Genomic DNA, 17,442 nt, shown 5'->3' with positions numbered 1-17,442 from the left:
GAGAGGAGAAAAGGAAAGGGAGATAAAGCAAGGGGGGGGGGGGGGTGTTGTAAAGTGGTTGTAAACCCTTACATGTACTCAGTGCAGTGACTGGCCTCAGGTGATAGATACACAAAGATGATACAAATCCTCCTACATAAGTTGTACCTGCTTATCTGCAGTCTTCTCTTCTCTACATCTGTTCAAATTTATACAGCCTGTCTGTGCTTTCAGAAACAAGAGAGATGAAATTACACACTGCAGAGCTCAGTGAGGAGAGCTCTGAGAGCTGATTGAAGAAAAGGGACACCCCCCCCTTCACAATGCAAACAGGAACAGACTGTCAGACACAGGCTCTGTGCTGGAGGCCCTTTCCCTGTCACTATTTTTCTCTTGATGTCCGAAAAACTGGTCAGAAGTGGCTAATGCTGACAGCAGAGGAACAAGGCAGCAGACAGAAATTACACTTAGTGCTCTGGAGTGAGACAAATACACATTATAGAGGGTTATGCTTTGTACATATTTCATGTCTGAGGTTTACAAACACTTTGTTAAAGAAGAGGAGAGAGCAATAAAGGCCTAGATAGATAGATAGATAGATAGATAGATAGATAGATAGATAGATATAGAGAGATATATAGACAGACAGACAGAGAGAGAGAGATCGATCAAAGAGAGAGAGAGAGAAGAAAGAAATCGAAGAGAGAATAAAGAAGGGACCAAGAAACAACAAGTACAGATTTTGGGGCTGATTTACTAAGCCCTGGTTCACATATATGCAGCCATGCGGGCCGCATTTTGCTCGGGCACGGGAGCCTATTCATTTCTTGTCTGAGGTTCAGGTACATGTACATATTTCATGTCTGAGGTAGGTTTACAAACACTTTGTTAAAAAAGAGGAGAGAGCAATAAAGGCCGAGAGAGAGAGAGAGAGAGAGAGAGAGAGAGAGGGGGGGGGGGGGAGATACATAGATAGATACATAGAGATAGATAGATAGATAGATAGATAATAGAGAGATAGATAGATAGATAGATAGATAGATAGATAGATAATAGATAGATAGATAGATAATAGATAGATAGATAATAGATAGATAGATAGATAATAGATAGATAGATAGATAGATAATAGATAGATAGATAGATAGATAGATAGATAGATAATAGATAGATAGATAGATGGATAGATGGATAGATAGATAGATAGATAATAGATAGATAGATGGATGGATGGATGGATAGATGGATAGATAGATAATAGATAGATAGATAGATAGATAGATAGATAGATATATAGATAGATGGACAGATGGATAGATAGATAGATAGATAGATAGATAGATAGATAGATAGATAATAGATAGATAGATAGATAGATAATAGATAGATAGATAGATAGATAGATAGATAGATAGATAGATAGATAATAGATAGATAGATAATAGATAGATAGATAGATAGATAGATAGATAGATAGATAGATAGATAGATAGATAGATAATAGAGAGATATAGAGATAGATAGATAGATAATAGATAGATAGATAGATGATAGATAGATATATAGATAGATAGATAGATAGATAATAGAGAGATATAGAGATAGATAGATAGATAGATAGATAATAGAGAGATATAGAGATAGATAGATAGATAGATAGATAATAGATAGATAGATAGATAGATGATAGATAGATATATAGATAGATAGATAGATAGATAGATAGATGATAGATAGATAGATAGATAGATAATAGAGAGATATAGAGATAGATAGATAGATAGATAGATAGATAGATAATAGATAGATAGATAGATGATAGATAGATAGATGATAGATATATAGATAGATAGATAGATAGATAGATAGATAGATAGATAGATAGATGCACAAGAGAACAGTGTAATAATCAGAGGTACTATACTCTCATTTGGTAAAATAAATAAAGTGAACCTGTCACCAGATAGATAGATAGATAGATAGATGATAGATGATAGATGATAGATAGATAGATAGATAGATAGATAGATAATAGAGAGATATAGAGATAGATAGATAGATAGATAGATGGATAGATAATAGATAGATAGATAGATGATAGATAGATAGATAGATAATAGATAGATAGATAGATAGATAGATAATAGAGAGATATAGAGATAGATAATAGATAGATAGATAGATAGATGCACAAGAGAACAGTGTAATAATCAGAGGTACTATACTCTCATTTGGTAAAATAAATAAAGTGAACCTGTCACGAGAACAGAGTAGGTTGCGACAGTTTGTGGGTCAATCAGTGGCCCATATGTTCATATAAGTGTTTGGCAGAAACAAGCCCGCTGTGAACAGCTGTACATCCTCTGCGATATTTATCCAAACAATAAATTGGCCGCTTCCATTTAGCTTAGAAATCTACCGACTTGTAAATTGCAAAATCCATCCCACAAGGTTTATCTGATTTAATAGAGTAAAATCCCAGCCTATCCGTGAGTTGAGTGGGCACTGATCACTCTCAGGAAAGCAATATTTGCACAGACGAATTCAGAAGATTGCTGGGGGTCTGCATGCAATCCTTATGCCCTGGCACCTCATGACTCCCTCTGTTCTCTAAGTGCTCATTTATAAGGTTTATGGCTAACAGGGGTTTACTTAGCCATTTGCCCTCTGGAAGATTTTACCCCTTCATGACTCATGACCAGGGCATTTGTTTGCTATTCAGCACTCTGCTACTTGTATTGGAAATTGCACAGTTATGTGACACTGTACCAAAATGAAGTTGATATTTTTTTTGTTAACACAAAAAGAGCATTCTTTTGGTGGTATTTGATAACCACTGGGGGTTTTTATTTGTTATTATATAAAGGAAAACAGACCATAAATTAAAAAAAAAAAAAAAAAGAATACAAACAGTGGCGAGTGGAGACTCTCCTGTATCCAGTGAGGAAATGTTGAATCATCTGTGGCACTCACCTCCCCGGCAGGCCTGGATAAAGAACATTTTAGGTTTGTTCTGTAGCTGCGGGCAGTGAGCGTTATCCAGTATCACGAAGATGTCCTGCAACTGTCATGAAAAGAAGTGTTACCACACTCACATAAACACACGGCTCACAATCTGCACAACACAAAATGCTGTCAGAGGCTGTGTTCCCTGTATTCGCTATTTATAAATTGTACTAATTACAAATACGTATGTGAGTCAGGTTTACTTCACTTTTATTGTAAACTTTCTAGTGCATCCCAGGGACCCCAGTACATAGCGCAGTGCAGATACATTTTTCCTCTGAAATTGTATACCTTTAGGGCAATGCCTGGCAATAGGACGTCCAGTCAGTCTAAGCACCCCTATTCTGATCAAAGAAATGAAGTACACAAGTCACAATTTTTTACCTCCCTGTCAGAAGCGCAGAGCTCAGGTGGAAAATTTATATATACAGTTGTGTTCAAAATAATAGCAGTGTGTTGAAAAAAGTGAATTAAGCTCAAAATGGACTCGCCTGCTGCATCATTTTTTCACTTTGATTTTCGGGGTATCTTTGTATTCAGGCCTCTGTAGGTCAATCATTTTCATCGAACGATGGGGCATCCTTACTTTCCTAACACATTACCCCGTCCATATCAGTATAGAGATCCAGCAGGAGATTTTTCCCCATTGAGATTGGATGTGTTTTCAAAGTGTTCCTTTCATTTGTTTGAGCCGTGTGTATACAGTTGTGTTCAAAATAATAGCAGTGTGTTGAAAAAAGTGAATAAAGCTCAAAATCCTTCTAAAAGCTTTTATTTCCATCCACACAAATGCATTGGGAACACGACACATTCTATTCCAAATCAAAACATGAAGAAAAATACATCAAATTTGTGTTGTTCCTCTAAAAAAATTAAAGAAAAGTGAATATTAGACGGTTCAAAAAAAATCGCAGTGTTTGTATTCTTCTTTACAAACTCAAACATTCACTATATAAACTGAGAAATGTTTGAAGATTTTGCTTTCCTTTGAATGACTTCATGAATATTTGGTTGTAGTCGCACTGTTTCTGAGAACTGCTGTACATCTGTGTTGCATGGAGTCACCCAACTTCTGGCCCCTGTGATCAGGTATTCCAGCCCAGGATGATTGGACCACATTCCACAGTTCTTCTCTATTTCTTGGTTTTGCCTCAGAAACGGCATTTTTGAGGTCACCCCACAAGTTTTCTATTGGACGAAGATCCGGGGATTGGGCTGGCCACTCCATAACGTCCATCTTGTTGGTCTGGAACCAAGATGTTGCACGTTTACTGGTGTGTTTGGGGTGGTTGTCTTGTTGGAACACCCATTTCAAGGGCATTTCCTCTTCAGCATAAGGCAGCATGACCTCTTCAAGTATTCTGATGTATTCAAACTGATCCATGATCCCTGGTATGTGATAAATAGGCCCAACACCGTAGTATGAGAAACATCCCCATATCATGATGCTTGCACCACCATGCTTCACGGTCTTCACAGTGTACTGTGGCTTGAATTCAGTGTTTGGGGGTCGTCTGAAAAACTGTCTCCGGCCACTAGACCCAAAAAGAACAATCTTACTTTCATCAGTCCACAAAATGTTGCGCCATTTCTCTTTAGGCCAGTCAATGTGCTCTTTGGCAAATTGTAACCTCTTCAGCACATGACTTTTTTCCAACAGTGGGACTTTGCGGGGGCTTCTTGCAGATAGCTTGGCTTCACATAGGCGTCTTCTAATTGTAACAGTCCTCAGAGGGAACGTCACACCTTCTTTCATCTTCCTGGAGCTGATTGTTGGCTGAGTCCGCGCCATTTTGGCTATTCTTCTATCCATTCCAATGGTAGTTTTTCGGTTTCTTCAACGTCTTTCAGGTTTTGGTTGCCATTTTAAAGCATTTGTGATCATTTTAGCTGAGCAGCCGATCATTCTCTGCACTCCTTTATATGTTTTCCCCTCTCCAATCAACTTTTTAACCTCCCTAGCGGTCTGATTATGTCCATATTTCTGTGCTCAAAGCGGTACATTTTTTTGCATGGAAATATGTATTTTTTTTATTGTAGGCTGTAATTTTTAGGAATAACTCACTGAAATCTGTCTGAACAAGAGTCTAGTAAACATCCCGGGTAGGATAAAATTTGAAACACGAAATCATAAATTATAATTTAATAAATAATCATAAAAAATAATAATATTATAATAATAAATTTAATTCAATATAATCAAACCAAAAACACTTAAATTTGAAATATAGCGCCAAGTTCACACATCGCTGAGCAAAGTCGCAAAATCGTTTTCAGTGTCTGATGAGGAATTTCCCCACAAATCATTATCACTCAATTCTGCAAGTGGTTCTGATTTACTATCGCTGTTCTCTAGCCGGTCTAAAACCGCTTTTGACCTAAAGGGACGCTTTTTGGACGCCATGGACGTTTCTCAGTTTCCAGGCAGAAAGAACAGTAAAAATGCAGGCAGGGCGCAGGACAAAGCACTCGGGACAAAATGTATGTGAAATGGTTTGATACAGGAATGTTATACTATGTGATTTTAGTGTATTTAGTGAATGACATTTTTTACCATTTTCAAATTTCCCGCCGTTCCGTCCCCCGTACGTCCCGACGCTCGCAGGGGACGGAACCCAGATGACAGGTTCCGACATCCGCCGGATTACATTGCCGGGGACACTGCATGAGGGACATCGCGGGAGTGCAGGACAAGGTAAGTGAAGAACAGATGCCGGAGCAGCGCCGCATGGTAAGCCCGAGTGTAGCTCGGAGTTACCGCTTTTGGTACTGAAACTTTACCCCGAGCTACACTCGGGAATACCGCCAGGGGGGTTAATTGAGGTACGCTGTTCTTCTGAACAATGTCTGGAACGACCCATTTTCCTCAGAATTTCAGAGAGAAATGCACTGTAACCAGCATGTACAACATTTGCTGCCTTCCTTCCTTAAATAAGGGCAATAATTGCCACCTGTTTTTCAAAGAATGAATGACCTCACTAATAGAACTCCACACTGCTATTATTTTGAACACGCCCCTTTCAATGAGTGATTCAATGACACAGAATCAGCAGCATGCATGTCATGACTGTTGGGTCCGTTGGATTTCTATTACTCTACTACACCTGCTAGGAAATTATTTGCCAGGTAGAAATATCATTTCTACCAAAAACAGTGATTGATCCGGTTTGTGATGTCTGACAGATATTATTTTGAACACAACTGTACATACAGAAGAGTCCGGAGTGAGAAGCTTGTTTACATGCTTCTCTTCTCCTCCTGTGCAGGCAAGCATTAGATATTGCATTAATGCATGTGTCAAACACAAGGCCCACGGGCTGAATCCGGCCCACCAGGCCACTTCATGTGGTCTTTGCACCTCTCCTGCAGCTGCAGCTCCCCCCTCGTCTCCCTCCTACCTTGTCTCAGCAGTCTGCAGCAGAGGAGGACAAAATTCCCCTGCCAGATCCTGCGCTTCTCTGTGCAGCTGAAGCACCCCCCTCGTCTCTGCCTCCCCTGGTCTCAGCATTCAACAGACTACAGTTTTACAAGCATTAAAAGCTCTCCCCAAACGCCCTATGAGTGGTTTTGAGGTGTTTTATAAGCGTTTTCCAAGTGTTAAAACTGCCCCACAAACTCCTATAACAAACCCTTATGTTATTAACGCGCCACCATCGCACTGAAAACGCCCCACAAATGCCAAGTAAATGCCTGCCAGGGCGTTTGAGGAGCGTCACCATAGACTTGAATGGGAGGCGTTGAAAGGCTTCGGCTCCTCCTGACTCGACATGGGGCTTCAATTTTGAAGCAATGTAAACACTAACGCTTCATGATTTGATAATGTGAACAGCACTGTATAGTAGGATTTCCATAGGCATTTGAGGAGAGTTAAAAATGCCCCTCAAATGCCTGTTTTCCAAGCCTGTGTGAACTAGGCCTAAGGGATATGAACTTTCATCCCAGGAACTGAACTACAGTGACTGACATGTCTACAGCTGTAAAAACAGCATCTTTTGAAATCAGGACTCAATTGCCGTATGTCAAAATGGAGGGGTAAGTGACACTTTCAGGAATATGACTTTGCATATGCTGATTTGCATTCCTAGTAGGTTTAATCACTGCAGAGGCACTGACCCTTTAAAGACAATCAGTTAGTTTGCCACTTGAAACAAAGTAACAGGCCATCTTGTCAGAGCACCCCTCAAGCCACTCATACCTATGCACAGGGGCGGACTGACAACTCATGGGGCCCCCGGGCAATAGGGGATTATGGGGCCCCTGTGTCCTTCCCCAAACTCAAAAAAGTCTATGAAAAAGGTACCAGGGGCATCTTATGGGGCCCCCTACTGACCCCGGGCCCTCGGGCAGTGCCCAAGTTTCCAAATGGTCAGTCCGCCCCTGCCTATGCACAATGTACTCATCTATTAGAGCCAGTACCTTGCATATAACTTTTTTCCCCCTCTAAGATGCTGTGTTTGATCTGAGTGCCCAACTGACAAGTCCGAACATTATTTATGGGAGGGGCACGAAGATGGCTGCTAGATACATGGGAGGGGCATGAAGATGGCAGGAGGTGGCTGCTAGATACCTGAGCTCCACACCACCCGGGGTCCTACGTGCAGGACCAACACCACTAACTGCCTTCTCACCCAGATGCCCAAGGGCAAGAAGTTGTCAAACACCTCCTGGCAAGGTGGGGGGGGGGGGCATCAAAATTCATCAATATCTGCTAGGACCCACTGCCATCAGTCTACTGAGTGTCCAAAATGGCGCCATCCCACTTGCCAGCTCATCGAGGCAGACACTGCGAGCCGCTTCAACGTCTCACTCCATGGACACCACAGAAGAACGGAAGGATGGTGGCTCCTCTCCGATCCCCACTCTTGAACTCCCAGGGCGATCTTCAGAGTCTCCATAGCCTCGCTCCCTAGTATCTGGACTGATGATGGGAAACTCTGTGATATTCTACGCCAGCCTTTATCAACCAGGATGCATTGAGGTTTCTTCAGGGGTGCCTTCGCAAAATGTCTAAAAATTGCCCAAAATTTGTATACAAGCCAGCAGGTGGAACAAGCCTGCCTTTTAGTTACACAAATCCACAGGTTTTCATTGTGCGCCACTACGACCTTCTAGCTGCTGGCGTCCTGACAACCAATGACATCATCAGTTGATAAGGAGGATGTCAGCTGCCTGCACAGCACCCTAGTTTGACCCTCCCCCGCCCCTCTCCATCAGTGCTGGGTTCACATTAGTTCAGTGATGGAGAAAAACTGAGGGAGAGGAGAAACACTGGTATACTAGTCAGTACAGGTGTGCAAAAGTGTATTTGCTTTGGAAGAATAAATCATCTCTAATATTGGATGTCCTACGTGTGTGGATGTTGCTGCGTTATGTAAAACTATTAGAATAGTTCTTCACATTTTAGAATTGGGTGCCCTTTTAAAATTATGGGCAGTCTTGATGCACCCCATTTTAGTAGGAGTGCCTCAAGACTGTCCATAATTTTGAAGGGTTCCTCGGGACTATCCATAATTTTAATGGGTTCCTTGACTGAAAAACGGTTGAGAAACACTGTTCCACGCTACCTCCCCTCTTGCCTGGACAACATGGTGAAATGGATTGAGGGGACACTGCACAAAGAACTTTCTACCCTTCAGTCAGACATGACAGGTCTGGAAGAACATGTGACAGCCATTGAAAAGTCCAGTGAGGTGGTGAGTTTCTGTATGAATGACTTTTCTCATTCTGTCAGTGATCAGTGTGTTACTTCTACCTACTTGCAGTTGGAGGAATTAGTAAACAAGAGTAGGCACAATAATTTGCAGATTAGGGGTTTTGCTGAGGACACCCAGGAGCCTGATCTGTTATTTATGGGATGGGAGAAGGTTATCAACCCTGCATAAGCTCTGACAGATACTGCGAAGTGAAGCAAAATGAAAGAGCGCACCAACCTTGCGCATTACCTCAGTAATTCAGTGATTTTATTTCATAAAATATATATACTCACAAACAAGGATGTAAAACAAGCATTACAGATCCTTAAAGAAACTGGGGAGTGTAGAGCCAATGTAAGTCAGTGTCAGGGCTCCGGGTATGACCAGAGGTGTGTGTGGACTGACACAGGGAAACGCAGGCTTCAGATATGGTATAAACAATATAATTTATTAAGACTAACAATACAAAACGCATTGCAAAACTAAACATAAACACAGTGCAAACAAACCAAACCAAACCACCCACCAATAACAATACATACAATACAAAGAGTAGTCAGGCAGGCCGGGTCAGTAGCAAACGGGCAAACGGAGTACCAGGAACAGGAGGGAGAGTGGTCGAGGTCACAAGCTGGGTTCAGTAACTCACGGGCAGCGCGGTACAGAGGGTCGGGCAGAGAATGGTCAGGGTCACAAGCCAGGGATCAAGCAGGAGAAGTCAGCAGAGGTCAGGATCAGGCAAGGTCGGCAACAAGTCAGACAGGAACAGGAATACAGGATACACGGTACAGGGGCCCATGGAAAAACACACCAAGGCCCTGACTGTGAGTCTGGCCATTCCTTAAATACAACCCCTGCAATCAGCTTCAGGTGTTTGGCTGATTGCAGGGGTGAGTCTCTGATTGCTGAGAGCACCCGCTGGCCAGCCCTGGTACTGCAGCCCACAAGGCAGGTGAGTCCCACCATTATTGGCAAGTCCATTCCTGACAGTCAGGTCACGAGGGTTGACTTTCAAAGTGAGGCTGACGCGTTTCGAAGGGAGACCCTTCTTCATCAGAGCTCTTATCTTTAGATAAGCTCTGACAGAGACCAAATTGAAGCTAGACTCAGGTCAGGCAGGCATTAGACTCGGTACCTACAGATAAACAGTGCAGTGGGGGAGTGCAGACAAGATAATTATCTGTGGGTGCCCTAAGCAAAAAGACCCATCACTTTGTCCTTTAAAACCAATACAGCTATGCCCGCTGCAACAGTTCTATACTTCGGAATCCCTTCATGGCAGGGAACAGACCAAATTATTTTCGGTTTAAGAAAAGACATTCTGCATATAAAACCTCCCAGCAATAAAAGTGTAAATATGTTATATTTAGAGAACTAAGCAGCCCTATCATACTCTACAGAAAATGTTTTTTTTTACTTAGACCAGAGTTCTGCTCTGAATAAACAAAGCAGGGAATTGTGTATAAAGAATATGCAGAGCCCATAAATCATTCTTCCTACCTTGACCAATTGGCTGTCAGTTCCATATATAGCACCGTCGACTCCGTGAGATAATATGGCTACAATGGCGGAGTCCAGATGGGAGTGTTCAGGCAGTGAGGAGAAATGGACCAGTTCGGACATCATTTTCTGTAACAGGAGAATGACAACCGTAGATCAAAGGTTACGTATGACATAACAACATTATACAGCACTTACATAGTGATATGAAAAATGGGACCTGCGGTAACAGCAAACCACAAATCAATAGTACACAATCTAATATTTCAGCATTAACTGGAGGATAATCATATTTTTGTATTTGCCATAAAAGTATTTTCTTTGGGCATGACAAGTCATAAAGACTAAAGGAAGGCAACACTACAGTATGTGATGGTTTAAATTAAATACCAAGACTAACTTGAAGTCTCAATGTCCCAAAACAACTTTGTCCTTGTAAAGAACAAGAAACGGTTCCTTACAGAAGAAGGCTGCAAGTTCACACACTCTCCTGAGAGTACCGATTGCCACAAGAAAGGCAACCTTGCAGGAACGCGCTGGCAGGAGTCAGAACGCGTGATGTCAGCACGCACCGGAGCGCGGCGGCCATCTTGTTGGTTAGAAACTTACCATTCGGTTATATGGCGACATGCTGTTTTAAGTACATCTTGATGTACGTATAATACTACGTTGTAAGGCAATAAATCCTGCTAATTATACCATACCATGACGATTCTTTTGCTTTTTAGATGATTTTGTCCTCTTTGATGATAATTCATTATTTTAGGTCTGTATTTGGCAATTTATCTGAAGTATCAGTTTGGGAGCTTATGCCTTGATTTGGGAATCCAGTGAGAGTGATCCTATTGGCGTCTATTTACATCCAGTGTATGGAGTGCACCATATTTCCTCAAAGTCAGCAATAACGGAGTTCGTCATCCTAATTTGGTATATGTACTATGCTTTTCTTGACCGTCACTTAATTGTGGGGTCATATATGTCTGGTAAGCAGAAGTATTTTTTGAGGTGCTGTTGATGGTGGATCCTCAAGAAAGTCTATTTTTATTTATATTTTTTTGCATATATATTTTTTTTGGAATCACAATTTTTCCTGAAATTATTTAAACTTTAATTTTTCACTAAAGACTTTTGTTTATTTAAGTTTTTTTTGCACATTATTGGACATTATAATTTTTTATGTACTATTTTTTATGGTTAGTAGTGAATGTATAGCGCTGCACTTTTTTGTTTATTAACCTTGCAGGAAAGAAGAGTTAGAAATGTCATGACTAGGCCCAGATAGTGACACATAGGGGTTTATTTACTAAAGCTGGAGAGTCCAAAATCAGACTCCCTTCTGCATAGAAACCAATCAGCTTCCAGGTTTCATTGCCAAAGCTTCATTGAACAAGCTGAAGTTAGAAGCTGATTGGTTTCTATGCAGAAGGGAGTCTGATTTTGGACTCTCCAGCTTTAGTAAATAAACCCCATGGAGTCATTGTAGAGTGTACTGGTGGTACGATGTGAGCCACCTCTTGTACAAAGGCTCTGACCAAGGAATGGAATGCTAGCAGTGTCAGAAATATCACCACCAGGATGGAACACAGGACCTTGTGAAAGAAGGTCCAGGCGGTATGGAGGGACCCATTCCAGGACACCTCCCCAGCCCCACATGTTGGCATCTGTCATCAGTACCTTCCACACAATGGTGATAAAGGATTTTCCGAATTCCAGCGCAGGGATATATAGTCATCAATTGCAAGGCAATCTTGCTGCTGGTGCTCAGATGCATGCAAGGAATGACTTAGAACAGTGGGTGTAGTGAAAAGGTCTTTGCAGCTGTAGGGGCTCTGAAACACCCAAGGTTGGGAGACTGCAAGCTGAACCTCCAAAAGCAAAGTAGTGTGTACTGCATTAAAAAAAGCTGAAGAGGTCTCTTGCTAGCCTGAGGTAATGGCAGGAGGCTGCAGTGAGTCAGAGATGGTTATTGTAATTGATCTGTACTGAGGCTTTTGGGTAGATCAGAAAATAACACTGCAGGGGAAGGCTTGGAAGTGTGCTTAGAGCCTTGATGGTCAGTATCTGTAAGGAATGGGGTAAATGTGCCCACAAAGACTTGAGTGACTGCAGTGGAGGGATGTGACAACAATGTAGGAAACTTGGTCTCATCCAATAGAGGTAGACCCTATAACTACAGGGTTAATGGATTGCAGAAGTCTTGGTCCTCTAATGGCAAGAAAGTAAACATCCCCAGGGCCATTAGGAATATGTGTGCTGGGGTCACCCAGTGGCTGTCCACTATATTGAGATATAGACATGTTGCGGCCATACATGCCATTAATACAACTAGCCTCTAAGCACATAACCAGGCTTCATGTACTCAAAAACTCAGGCAGCTGATGAGTGTTGGTTTGACCAGACTTGACCAGAACTACTGTAGGCGGGCAGTAGGAATGAATTGGGAGACTGCAGTTCCTCATAGTTCTCTCACAGGAGCAGCAGTGGGGCAATGCTTCCTCTAAGCCAGGGGTAGGCAACCTGAGAGCCGCAGGACTACAAGTTCCATCATGCCTCTGCAAGTCATAGCTGTAACTTTCAGTTTTGTAATCTTTGCAATGCCTCATGGGAAATGCAGTCCCACAACAACTAGAGAGCCACAGGTTGCCTACCCCTGCTCTAAGCCAAGAAAGAGAACAGAACATGTAAGTAAGCAGGCGCAATACTCTACCTAGTGGATGACATCAGTGCCAAGTCCCTCAGGGTTAATCCCCTCCACAGTGAAACCAGCAGTAGTGGGAAATGGAAAAGGCACCCAACAGTGCGAATAACAAGGTAGTTACTGAAGGTCAGTTTGTTTGGCTCATCAATAGAGTGAGCCTTCAAAGTTAGGGCAAGTGCTGAGGCACTGCCAATACCTCTAGACCTAGAAAGTACTCTGCGACTTACTTATACCAGTGTTGGGTCTGGAATGTGACAGTAGCGGAGCCCAGTGCCCGAAGGTCAGTTCTAGGCTAGTCCCGCAATGTCCAGTCCAACGGGATCCAGTACTTCAAAGCTAGGCTGGAGGAAGACTGATCCCAATAGCTGCCATGTGGGGAAAAGGTTAAGGGATCTTAACTTAAGAAGAAATCCATGAAAAAAGCTAGTACAATGCTGGCTAGACTTTTGAAAACCAACAAACCTCCTAGGACACTAGCAAAAACCGAGAGGAGGGACTACGCATGGGCTGACTTGCTGTTTTTCTGTTTGTCACTATCCAAACCTCCTGTAACCAGCAGTATAACGTGACTGTTTCTGAATTCTTATGTCTCTTAAGTGGACAAAAAAAGAAAACATCCTTGTTTTAATGGTTAGCTCCAGGGCTTTAATGAAACAAAACCAATTTATTGAAACAGCTTAAAATAATACTTTGAAAAAAAACTTATGCTGGGATCGAGATAATAGCAGGTTACTTGGTCTCAACAATGGGAGGATCATTGTAAAAAGATACTCCAGCAGATCCGCCTGGACAATGGTCATATGATCAAGCTGAATCTTTTATAAGATAATGATGTCAGCTAATAAATTACTCATTAAGTTCCCCATACACATCTGCCTCCTTGGATCAATTATTAAAGCCCAACCCCAGCCTGAATTTTTTGTAATGTCTTCCTGACAGTTTGAAAAATCAATAGTTCTGGCTGCAATACTCTTCCAATACTGCATATTAATAGCAGATATTTAATAGCAGATGTACAAAATAGTAATATCTCTAAGTTACAGATGAAGAAAAAAAAAATCGTTACATACCTGAGCAGTTAAATCACTCCGGAAGATAACCTTATAGTTGAATTTAAAAAACAAGTGTTTCAGGGAAACCTCATCCACTTCTCCTCCATAGCGATGACCCAGTTCAGGATCGGAAAACTGGATATTGCTGATAACTAGGGCTAAGCCACGAGGGAGAGTGCTCATCTTATAGGCCTGGAGGGAGACACATAGAAGGATTCAAACTTTCACATACTCTGCAGCTAACAAACTACCCGGGCTGCAGGCTGCAATTAAAATCAAACTACATACTGTGATTACCCCTTTGCGCCTCCTGGCCCTTTAAGAGTTTCAGAAGCCGGGAGGCGGGTGGGGTTTTAGGGTCATGTGATCGCCGTGATTTGCCGTCATGGCGTTCATATGATCGGAAAAGGTCCTGATCGAAAGGGAAGATCAGGACCTTTCTGTGAGTCACGGACATATGTGCAGGGAGCGCGCAGGGCACGTGCTCTCAGCACATACGTATTTTCTAATTGTATGCAAATATGCGTCAAGGCCCAGACGCCGAGAGGCTGCATATTTGCATGCGCTCAGCATCAAGGGGTTAAAGTACAGGAAGTCCTCTACATACGAATGAGTTCAGTTCCCAAAGCACATTCGTAAGTCCAATTTGTTTGCAATTCCCCAGTTAGCCTAGGTACCCAACTAACACAATCGACCTATTAAATTACTGTAATAGGTTTAAAAACACATTTCACACAAATATTACATGGAATAAGGTTGACGTAAAGATACAGTACTGCATGCGGTAAAGTACACAGAAGCACCAACATCTGTAAAAGAATGAACGCTAGAGAATGTACGCTGCAAATGTGAACCAACTCACACAACTGGACATGCAAACGCATGTTCGTATCTTTGAAAGTTTGCAACTTGAAAGTTCACATGTAGCGGACTAACTGTACCAAAGATTGACCTGATATCAGTCCTCTAGACTGGAAGAGGAAGGAGCAGCAAGATGAGCCAATCAGTTGTGCTGCAGAGCTTTGGTGCTAAAAAAGACATGCTCTTAGGAGGAGAAACAAAGTGATAGAGATGAGTTCAGCAGTCTGCTACCTCTCCTTTTATTATCCAGTCACATGGTAGGGGAATTCAAGACCTACAAGTGTTATTGGCAGAGTTGTGTTAATCCCACGATTACATAATGCTTTGGCACACATATCTTAGGAATTTCATCTGTGTATTTATTTCATTTTTTTACATATTTATTAAAGGACAACTTTACCTTTGATACAAGTTGTCCTTTAAGGCATGCATTCACGCCCCTCAACCTTTATTTCCAACAGTGTTCCTGCAGGTTCTTTTATACCTTGTGCATGCATCTCACAACCCCATTCACGCCTATAGGAAGCCCTGCACTCTGCAGGAACGCTGAAGGCTGCTATGCGTATGGCTTGGTATAGGAATGAATGTGGCTGTGGTTGTGTTTTGTGGTCCACATCAGAAGTGAAGCTACAGAAAAGCTATAAATTGCACAGTGTACCATATGTGATACTTCTTTTTAATTTGCACTTTTCAGGACGGGGTTCCGGGGTGTACCCTCTTTTTCTGAGGTTCAAGCAGTACTGATATACTAGGCAGTAAGAAAATGTTGAGAATAATAATCTTGGAAAAGAACAAAAAAAAAAAAAGAAAAAACTCAAAATTCTAATTTAAGGCTAAGTTCACAGATTGTGATCTGACTTTCAGTGTGATTATGTAGTGCTACTTGGATGCAACTAGGATGTGGTTTAAATATTTAATGGAGACAAAATCGCTCCAAATACAGGAACCTTTTCCAAAATCGCACTGTGCCTAGTTGTATCGATGTGAATGGGTACCAATGAAAACAATGTGATTTCCATTTTCATGCAATTCTGTGTGACTTAAAGTGGAGTTCCACTCACCCTGTCAAAAAATAAAAGTCAGCAGCTATAAAAACTGTAGCTGCTGACTTTTAAAAAACAGCCACTTACCTGTCCCTCGGTCCCGTGGTGTGTCCCCCGCAGCCCGTTTCACCGGCCGTCCTGTATTCCAGGAGGCCGGCATCTTCAGTGTGGGCACCCGGCTGTGATAACTTGCGGCTTCACAGCCAGGTACCCACTGAGCATGTGCGAGTAGCTCTGCGCTTCATGAATGGTCCTGTAGTCTTCTGGGACCTGTCACCTGTCCCAAAAGACTACAGGGAGGGAGGACACCTTCCGATCGCCTAGGCGATCGGACCGGAAGTGGGAACGGGTACCTGTCAAATTCATGTACCCGCCCCAATCCTTAATGGGGAGCGGGGGAGCAGTCCTTAAGGCGGAACTTTCCCTTTTGGGTGGAGCTCCGCTTTAAGTCCCATCTGAAATCGAATCATTGTGAACAAATCCTAACTGTTAGTGCAAATAAAAGAGCATTACAGACAGCACTCAATTGTGTTGTTGCAAGTACACTAATTGGGCTATAATCACCTTAAACTATAAAATGCAGAATGGGGGAGATTTACTAAAACAGGTGCACAGAGAATTTGAGGCAGCTCTGCATAGCAACCAATCAGCTTCCAGGTTTTAATGTCACAACATATTTAAAGAAGAACTCCAGGATAGGAAAAACAAACACCCATTAGTACACCCTTCTACACAAAACACTAAACAGTTAATAACATTTTGAAAATTCTTACTATCGAGGAGAAAAGTTTGATTGAATTTTCACAACCTCATCTATACCTATAGACCTATAGAACCAAGGGAAAAGAGAACAAGCGCCATCTGGGTATAGTATAAAAAATCAATGTTTTAATTATCTCAAAAGTAACACACTCACAAAAGGAAAAAAAAAATGGTCATTTTTGCTCATCACATCTGGTCGTAACGTTACTTCCACCTGCCAGCTGCGTTCCATGCAAATTGGGAAGCCCTGGGAGCCACCAGATCAGCCCACCAGCGTGACCACAGCCTTGGCCATCTGGCGAACCAGGACTGGGATTGATGGCAGCCACTTACTCAGCGCTATATGCCCATTTTACATCTCCTTTTGTGAATATATTACTTTTGAGATTATTAAAACATTTATTTTAACACTACACCCAGATGTCACTTGTTCTCTCTTCCCTTGATAACAGCAGAGATTATATCATATCCTTTCCTCTCTCTGCTGTAAAAGGAAACTACAGTACCCATCAAACAAAGGGAATTGTAGTGAATGTGGGCGGGTACACTAGGTGAGTGTGTCTGAGAGTCTCGGACTGCCCACCACTGCAAGTGGGGCTGAATGACATCACTGCTTCCTGGAGAAAGAACTACAGAAGGGATGTGCCAAGACCGGTGGCTGGGGGAATAGGAGACATAGCAGCCACTGGTCTTACAAACAGAAAACCAAAGAGAATTAACGGTTTGATTTAAAAATTAATAGGCTATTACAGAGCAACTACTGAGTGAACCAGAAGATGGATGACATATTCAGTGAAGGTAGGAAATCAGCATCAAGGACATAGCCCAGATTTCTGCTTTAAAGCTGA

The 17,442-nt window shown here is 42.0% G+C and overlaps 1 protein-coding gene across 2 annotated transcripts in view; it reads right to left on the bottom strand.

Annotated features, from left to right (window-relative positions):
• The window catches only part of CASP2 (caspase 2), a 90,278-nt gene that overhangs the window by 24,192 nt on the left and 48,644 nt on the right, over window positions 1-17,442 (bottom strand). For both annotated transcript variants that reach the window (XM_089654355.1, XM_089654354.1), the window contains exons 6-8: window positions 13,947-14,120; window positions 10,179-10,307; window positions 2,953-3,043 (exon numbers count right to left, since the gene is read on the bottom strand). In XM_089654355.1, coding sequence (XP_089510481.1) covers window positions 2,953-3,043; window positions 10,179-10,307; window positions 13,947-14,120 — 394 coding nt within the window. The remainder of the gene's footprint in view (window positions 1-2,952; window positions 3,044-10,178; window positions 10,308-13,946; window positions 14,121-17,442) is intronic.

This window comes from Staurois parvus, unplaced genomic scaffold (assembly GCF_062004578.1).
Source record: "Staurois parvus isolate SC_StPar_1 unplaced genomic scaffold, SC_StPar_1.0 ptg000758l, whole genome shotgun sequence".
Lineage (NCBI taxonomy): Eukaryota > Metazoa > Chordata > Amphibia > Anura > Ranidae > Staurois > Staurois parvus.
This window is presented reverse-complemented; position numbering and strand designations above follow the sequence as displayed.